At 41.0% G+C, this 9,065-nt stretch overlaps 1 protein-coding gene and 1 long non-coding RNA gene across 2 annotated transcripts; both read right to left on the bottom strand.

Moving 5' to 3' along the window:
* Positions 1–2,632: 2,632 nt before the first annotated feature.
* Positions 2,633–7,528, bottom strand: lgals2a (lectin, galactoside-binding, soluble, 2a). Its single transcript, XM_008296606.1, has 4 exons — positions 7,443–7,528; positions 5,408–5,487; positions 3,488–3,659; positions 2,633–3,267 (listed from the first exon to the last, which is right to left on the bottom strand). The coding sequence occupies exons 1-4, from the start codon at positions 7,449–7,451 to the stop codon at positions 3,121–3,123; spliced, it is 408 nt and encodes a 135-aa protein (XP_008294828.1). The 5' UTR covers positions 7,452–7,528; the 3' UTR covers positions 2,633–3,120.
* On the bottom strand, positions 6,065–7,436 carry LOC103368280 (uncharacterized). The gene is made up of 2 exons (XR_520766.1): positions 6,446–7,436; positions 6,065–6,415 (listed from the first exon to the last, which is right to left on the bottom strand). It is a non-coding gene; the product is annotated as an uncharacterized LOC103368280 (long non-coding RNA).
* Positions 7,529–9,065: the final 1,537 nt, after the last annotated feature.

Below are 9,065 nucleotides of genomic sequence, written 5' to 3'. Positions count from 1 at the left end.
AAAAAAAAAAAAAAAAGTCTGTTTGGAGCAACTGCAGAGATTTTTTATTTTTTTTGTCTTGTTCTGATTTCATTTCAATTTCTGTGCAACTGACTGCTTGTAAAACCCCATAATGTTGGTCCCAGAATGTTCAGCAGACCTTTTATTTTCTATTTCTTCATGACTAAAACTAAAACAGAATATGCATTTTGATTACGGGAGCGCCTAAAAAGCCATGCGTTGTGGAATATCAAGGTAAAATTGTGCAAAATAAGCAGAAGTAACTCATATTTTCTGTCACCATCATCGTCATCTTTCAGTAAATTACATTGTGGGGACATCTACTGGCTAACAAGGTTAATTACTGTGCAATACTAGCAATGTTGTTAATATTAGTTTGGAATGAAGCAACCCAAAACTGAAATATTTGACAGAATTAAAATGTTAATTATGTGGTTTGTAGGTTGTTAATTGGATTTTTCAGACAGCTGTGTTGCAACTGGGCTCATTAATTAAAGAGTTTGCTGGAGGCACCTGCTGATTAAAAGAAGTCAAAGCAGCAAAACAAGAGTGGAGGCAATAAATCTACACAATCTGCCAGTAAAAGCTCCAAGTCAGGGAACCAGGATGTGGATTCACACCCGTCATAGATGCAGGGATTTGGAAAATATGTCAGAACACTTTGACATTTTTACTGCTACTGATATTAAAAACCTCACATTGATGATCTTGTTGTGCAAAAAAAAAAAAGATTTCTACAAGATCCAGATCATCTTTATTCTGCAGGAAAACAGATGCTTTAGTAGTTTTTGCATCATGGTTCTGTGCCTTCTGCTTTTCTACAGTATTGTGTTGGGGGTTCTGGTGTCATTCAATTTAATTTTATATATAAAACTCTTCCTGGAAAACGGCCCATGTTACTTTAAGTAACTACATCAGACTGACTGGCTCTTGCTTCGCGCTGAAACTAAACTTTTTGGACACTTTTGATTGTAAACCTAAAAACACTGACTTGTAATTGACTGTATTTACTTTTATTCCGCATTTTTTTAACATCGGAGCTTCTGTGGAGACTTTTTCCAGCCATAATTTGGGATCCAACCCCGACCCATTTGTCCTGGTTCCTATCGGGACCACCTGCCCACCTGTGCGCCGTTTCCCCAGAAGTCGGGGTGCAGCGAGCAGGTGAGGCGGTGAGGATGAGTCTTACCTGGCGTCCTCCGGCATGGCTGGGGTCCGCAGGGCCAGGCAGGTTCAATATATCCAGGAATATCTTTCTGTTATCTGGCTTCACTTAGCCTGACAGTCGGGATAAGCAGCCGCTTCTCAAGTCAAACCAGAGTTGGTAAAACCAGCTCCGGTTCTTCTCCACATGGAGGAGGCGGAGCTGGCAGCAGGTGACCAATCACAGACATGCACAGGTGTACCGGCACCGGATTGGCAGCTTTCACAAAGGAAAGAGTTTGAACTCGTAAAACAGACTGAAAGTCAGAAAGGAAAGCTGCTTTATTGATATCACTAAAAAAAAAATATTAGGGAAGAAGTAGATCTGAAGATAATTATCTGTGCAATTAAATGAACATTTAGGTTTTTTTCTTTATTGTTTCAGTTATTTCTCACAAGAAGAATAAACTATAATCCCAAACCAATGTGAGGAGTTTCAGGAAACCAAACCCTGCAGACTGTGTGAATGCAAAATCAATATGCTCGTCGATATCCCTGTCCTTTGGTGTATAAGTCGGTATTATTCAAGATTCAGTTTATTTGTTGTCAAGCGTCACAGGATTGTGTAACAAAATTACAGCTGTGGCCGTTTGGTGCTTCTCACAGAAAGACAAATTATCTAATAAATAACTATTTAAATAATAAAAATCGACCTTTTTTTTCACGGTGATGTGGACGATCGGTTCACATTAAATCTCATTTTTATGGCTGTGAGACACTTTTCGTCTCATTCTTTCATATGTTTGGCTGCTGTAGATGGTTTAGGGGGAAGCAAAGAAGTGTAAAAGCATCATTCAGATCGATTTGGTGGCTTATTGCAGGTTTTATAAGGTCAACAATCAGGCTCTGAGGCTTTAGGTTTATGATGGGTTTCTGTTTTAGGATTGCATTGATTTACAAACGCAAAGGGAACGTTTCTCTCCTGTGCCGTCCGCCAAAACTCAACAAGGATTTTATTCACACTTCTTATTGGACCACTTCCTAAGTGCAGGTGATTTTAACACACACATATTCTGCCAAAACTTTTAATGTCACTCAGCAGGCGACTGGCTTGTGTGCATGTTTGCATCAGTGAACTTTGTCACATTGCTGCCATCTCTGGTTCTGGTGTTAAAACTTAATTAACTGGTGTATTAGCTCTTTAGCTGCAGTTTTCTACGGCTCTAACAGACTCCGACTCTGCAGTCTGGACGGCTGAGGAGCATAAAACACCTTCTAGCTCCATCTGCACAGACATCTTGGATCAAACCAAGACTGGAGACGTCACTGTCTGGAAAAACTCAAACGTCTGAAGCAAAAACAAGAAAAGGAAACTTAAAGCTGAAGTTGCAGAAGCAGCCTGATCGTGCACCGTCCTCGCCGAGACCTGCTGACAGATTTTTCTTTCTTGGACAGATTGGACAAGTTTAAAGAATCCTCAAAGTCGGTGTATTTTTCATAAAAGAACATGCTTTAATAGATGTGGAAGCGTTATGCTCAGTTACAAATCTGGAATGTCTGGGAGAGAGAACAACAGTTATCCAGCACTTTGAGGCACCTTGAAGAAAATCACATCACAGTTCATGTGGTTCTTTTCAGCTAAACACTGCAAACTTGCAAAGCGAGTCCCGCTTGGGCTCGAAACTACTTCATGTTTGCTTGTCAGCCAGCAGCTCTGTCAAGTGTGCAGGAAGGGCGTTCAGTTGCTTTACCTACTGTCTGCAGATCTGAGGATTACGCAAGTTTCTATCGTCTACATGTTTCTGTCTACGGCTGCACGTGAGCTCAACATTCTAATATTGCGTGACAAACATTAAAGGTTGGCTTCGCATGTGTTCAAAAACCTTTGGCAATGTGTTACCTGTTGCTAAACAAACTGAAAAAGGAACAGAGGAAATATAATCGAATCGATCCGAGGAGTCGTGGAGGGTCGACGGTTTACTTGATCTCGAAGCTTTTGACGCGGACCTCCCCGTCGAAGTTGATGAACGAGTATTTCTCTGCACCCATGCGGTTGGGGAAGTTGATCGTAGAGCCGTCAGACAGAGTCACCACGAACTCAGCAGGGGTGAAATGAATGGTCATCTAAACCAAGACAGAGAATAAATACAGAGAAATATGCTGAAAAAGACTCTTATTTGGGAGTGGAAAGTTCAAACTTGGGGTCAAACATCTTAAAATCATTCCACTATGAACACCTAATAAGAAAAAGATCTGTGTGAGTTTAAATTCGATGAAGTCATTACAGATGCAGTAGCACACGTTTTCCAACAGAGGCCACTAACACACATGCAGGGAATCACACCTGGAACTCTTCTCCCAGCTGGAAGGGAAAGCCTTCCCCACGCTGCTCCTCGCACCAGTTGCCTCCTTGGTAGGAGTTGCAGACGATCGTGTTCTCGTCTCCGTGGGCGTTGAAGCGGGGGTTGATGTGCATCGTGATGTTCTGCTCGTCGGGGCCGATGTTCACTGCAAAACTACAGACGAGCGCAAAGATTTAAGATGGATGGGAAGACGGTAGACACACGACGTCAGCCGTTGCTAACCAGGAGTTAGTCAGGTCCTTTACTGAAGTAAAAGCAGCAACGCAGAAATGTAAAAATACTCCAGTACGAGTAAGAGTCCTGCATGAAAAATCATCTCTTAGTGTTTGCAGCAAAGTGTAGGCAAAGTATTAAAAGTAAATGTACTGGTTTGGTCCTTCTGATTGATATATTAATATGTATATATATACACATTGGAGCTACTTTGAGCTACTTTATAAGCAGTTTTATATACAGACACACCAGATCAATCTGAGGTGCTACAAGTTGTGCACAACAAATCTGTCTGGAACTTTTCTCAAAGCTTTAGATCTGGGATCATTTGAATATTTATTAAAATTAAACTATGTGAGAAATTTAGAGGACGAAATCACTGTTTGCTGGCTGACAGACATGAGATGTGATTGACTTTTGTGAGATGAGAAACCACTGTTTTAATATTTAATCATGCGTCACATTTTTAAAAGCTGTGTTTTATTATCAGTTGTGTAAAATCTTTATCTTTAAAGTGAATAAAGATATCAAATATATGTAGTGGAGTAGAAAGTACAGTATTTCCATGGACGTAGAAATCACCATAAAATGGAAAAACTCCAATAAAGTACCTTAGAATCAAGAGGGTTGGTTCCAAAGTGGACCGAATCACGTTTACTAGTTTTAGAGAAACATGGGGTCAGAATTTTGTGTTGCTAAAAAGCAATCCTGGTTGTCGGAGGAGTCATTATCCAAAGATGTTTCAACACTGTCCAGAGATAGAAGGAGCTTCTCTGTGAGGACGTATTTAAGTTTTAATTTGCCAAAGCAGGGCTGCAAGGTGGCGCAATTGGTAGTATTGAAGAGTTTCCATCATAAGGAACCAGAGATACTTCTGAGGACCGTGGGGTAGAAACAGATGCTTGATGGTGGTGAATTAAGTTTTTATTTGACCTTATCGTACCTATGAGTTGAGTTTTCACGGGGCTTGAAGAGGCGCTGTCCGCCATCTTCAAACGGTTGGCGATTCCTGTGGCTTGGTCCAGTTTGAGACTAAATGTTCATGCCAGAACCATCATGGGCCAAACTTCAAAGTGGCGCTGTGACGTTACTAGTGGGCTGCTGGTTGGACGAACTTGTCGATCATAAACACTTATCAAGAAAACACAAAACTCCACTTTGGATTTTTTGTGGTTTGGCCCACTTTGGCACTGAACTGAACACTTGAGTAAATGTACTTTCCACAACTAATAATTAGCTCATAATTGATTGACTAATTAAGTCTGTGCTGGTGTGTATAGTTAGTGTGAGCAGTAGTTTTAATGTTGAGAATGAAACAGGAACAGAAAGTAAAAGAAAGAGTAAGAAGAAAAAGAATGAAACTCAGAAGAACACGTTTCATCGGTGAAGCCTTTGTTCGCTTTGTTGGTGTAGCTCAAGACGACAAACACGAATAATAACCTTAGTACTAATTTTAAGGAATATATTTTTGAGCTAAGGTTTCTTATAAGCTTATGGCTTTAACAATTACGATTTAGTCAAATTCTTCAGACAGATTTATAAAGTATTTAGTCGACACAGCAGCACTCTGCATGAAACTTGTGGATTCTAGTGTGCTGTACTGTGAGTGTAAGACTTTGCTTTTTGTAGTTATACTGAGATGAGTTATTTCAAAGGATCAAAATACAGTTTATTGTCCTACAACTTACTTGGTAGCATCAGGTTTGGTCACTCCAGTGATGGTCAGGGTCTGTCCGACCTTGAAGGACATGTTCTTGATGATCAACCCCTGTGCAGGACAAACACTGCGTTATTGTGAGGTAATACTGCTGAATTTTTTACTAGATCCAATTATTATTGCAGCTTGGGGCAGAGAACAGCGCTGGCAGGAGCCTCGGCCAGCTCGCCAACCCTCACTTCATCCTTGGAAATTGCAAAACATGTGTTTTCAATTATACTCCCGTCGACTCTGTGGTCAGAGAGTCCAGGTCTTTCTTGTCCCGCTGCTGCCACGGACATTTTCCTCTAAGCTGATTTTGGCAGAAAACGCTGAGAGGTGATGAGGGAGGACTGCCGTTCGGTTGAGTAATACTTTCCTGAGTGCAATAACGGACGGGAGCCCCACTCTGGAAAAAAGGCTAAGCACAGCAGAAACCCTCTGCTCAGCTGCTACCGTACATGTGGCAGGGGAATACTGCGCCGAGCTGTGATTAGGAAATTATACTTGAGCAATCTGTTATTAGGTTGTGAAACACCCGTCACCGCTGGTTAACATTTTGTCATTTTTTTTTCTCTTTGTCAAACTGGAGAAATGATCGCCACGGTAACAAGTGCAGAAACAGCAGCCCTTTGAGGATTTCTTTTTTGTAATATAGTTCAGTATGTGTGCTAAAGAGGACGTCTGATTATGACCAGACAAATGGAAACACAACGATCTGACACAAATATATTGGACTTTTCATGTTGCACCTACACGAACATTTTTTTCCACATTTGATGTTTATTTGAAAGTTGCATCACTGCGATTCAAAGCCCATTTCAGAGGACAGGAGGGAGAAGTTTAACGACCAGTTTTACAAGCTGCTGCAAATGTTAACAATTTTGGACTCACGAGGCCAAACATTTCCATTGTGGAAATGGCAGCTAGACAAACTTGCACAGGAATTAGAGTGAAATATTACAGTTACTTTATGATTTTATTATTCACTTTAACACTCCTGTAAGTCTGGAACAGCACCACATGGTGCCATCGCCTGCAGAACTTTGGAGGACAAATCTGAAGTAAAACCCCCAAAAAAGTCTGAAAGCACAACCGGTCCGCGCAATAAAAGGAAGAGGCACGACGACAGAGGTATGACATTCTTTCCATGTTAGAGTCCGTCTGTGAAGTGAGCGTGTAACAAATAGCACCGAGGTTTGAACTGTGCGAGTCTGGCAGATGCCCAGCAGGCTGAAGGAATCTGCATGCTGCACTGCATGAGATACCAAATCCTCACACCCCTCACTGACACCGCGACAAAATCAGATCGCCAGCTGACTAGAAAGGGGAAGGCACATCAAACATGAGTCATTTTACTCTAAATTAATCACAATCCTGCTAGAGTTTCTGTATAAAATAGAGCTTTTAAAGACACATTCCCTGGCAGAAACTTGAGAGTCCCCCTCACTGTAGCATCTACTCTGACCTCCACGTTATTGCTTTACTTCCTTTTTATCCCTTAATGTGATTTAAGCCGTTGCACCCCTTTTTCCAAACCGTGTTTACCCCCCGTAGCCAACAAAAAGCCAGAATAATACACGGCCTTAATTGTAATCTACGAATCCAAAGAGACCAGAATGCATTGCTGCTGCCCGTGTTGGGCTCTCAGACAGAGAGGGGGCATGACTGGAATGAAAAGGGACAAATGGCGTCAAGCATTTGTTGCAGTGTAAATAAATTATCGCAGGATCGTGGTTAGTTTTGATGCATTCGGTGTAGCAGAGAAAACTCGTGTGCTCAAAGCATGTGTGCTCAGGGGCGAATAGTTTGACCATAAAAGGCAAACAGATAAATCTACAAGGCCTGAGCTCTTAAAAGCTTTTTTTTTTTTTTTTTTAAAAGTTGACATCAGTGATCTGCATTAAATAAAGCACACTTTAGTTACATCATCCTTGAATAGAGGGTGCTAACAGCAGCTGGCAGTTTAAAATATCACCTGGGACTGTTCACATGCAGGAAAGCAAAATTGTCAAAATCATACTTACGCTCATCATTTTTGCAGATGCAGTCGGTCAGGTCCAGATAGGAAGAAGTGATCGAGCTGCAGGGCCTCGCCTCTCTGCACCCTGGCAGCAGGATATATGCAGAGCGGGCGGTTCCTTCGACCCGAGTGGCGTCTCCAACAGCCAATAAGATCCTCCCGTTCCTGAGCGACTGATTAAAAGTGAAGTTACACACCATAAATAGCTAATTTAATGCTTAACACTCAATTGCAGATCTTGGTAAAGTGAGAATAATTAGCGACGGACGGTTTGTTAACATCGGACTGTGGGTGCTACACTGGAGTCTGACTGTGAGGAGGGAACCCGGACTGGGAGACGAAAATAGAAATGTATTTGTTGCCAGGGAGACAGCTAAATATTTAGCTCAGCCAGCAGCCCTAATGGCCCCTTTACTGTATATAGCTTGTAACATACAGGAAGATCAGATGGCAGCGTTTGAGATCAATCCGGCTGCCAAGGAAACTAAACTTTGGCTACGAGAGAAATAAGTCAAAGTGAAACGTTGAAACTGACTCACATCCTCCAAATGATTTGAATTTCTGACTCACGGCCAGCGATGGGCCTCACTTTCAGCTGCTGATACTCAAACAGGGAATGAGACGCACACTGGCCCTGCAGCACATTAAAAACTAATGTAATCTGAATTGCATTTAAATCACAACTTTCAAGGGTTTGTATATATATTTTATACTTTTTCAACCTTTTTTTTCTGCTCTCATGTGATGAAATGATTGGGTGAGATGTCTCCTGGGCGTGGCACTGCATGAGTAAAATCTGTCATATAATGATTCAATTTTAATACTATCCTTTCTATCTATAGGTGATCATGTTACCTCAAGACATAAAATGGCTCAAATCATCGTGTTAAGTCTGAGAAAGAGCAACCGAGTAGACTTTGAGTTGACTTTATTTTACAGATTTCAAAGTGAAAACCACTTCCCCGCCTGAACGTTTAAGAGTTAACGCACGCCTAATTTGTAAATTAATAATTAAACGCTTCACTTTTAAGTAAAAGAGAAAAGACAAAAATGCCTGCAGGCGTGCATAAGTAAAAAAAAATTAAAAAGTTTTCATACCTACGTTGTGTTTGGTCTACAGATCTGGTTTTAGCTGGAATGGTACAGCATTTATGAAGAAGTTTCATAAGTACTATCCGGTTCTTTTTCAGAATTCCTGGTTTAACGGCAGCGGGGCAGACGCTGGTCAAAGATGCTTCTCTTACTGGACTGACTTTTAAGATGCTATCCGTGTGAAATGATTTATCGTTGGAGCCAAAACGTCTGAGATTTGATCTTCAGATGCTTCACGGATATTTTTGTTTGAATTTTTTCATGTTGTATTCATATTTTAAACTTTATATGTTTGATTTCTGTCTTAGAATATAAGGTTTTGTTGCTCATGTTTGTGTGATTGTCCATAACAGAAGTCCTTGAAGACTGTTTCGTTCATTGTAAATAAATAAGAACTAATCACTGAAAGCTATTTTGCATGAGCTTACATTATGCTCAGTGGCATACGAGCAAAACCATGCGAGTGTAGATCCGTGGAACTTAGTTCAGCTGTTCTTTTTGACTCACAAACACTGTGTGGTTTGTTCTTATCTGG

The sequence above is a fragment of the Stegastes partitus genome, unplaced genomic scaffold, assembly GCF_000690725.1.
Source record: "Stegastes partitus isolate 25-593 unplaced genomic scaffold, Stegastes_partitus-1.0.2 Scaffold1139, whole genome shotgun sequence".
NCBI lineage: Eukaryota > Metazoa > Chordata > Actinopteri > Pomacentridae > Stegastes > Stegastes partitus.
This window is presented reverse-complemented; position numbering and strand designations above follow the sequence as displayed.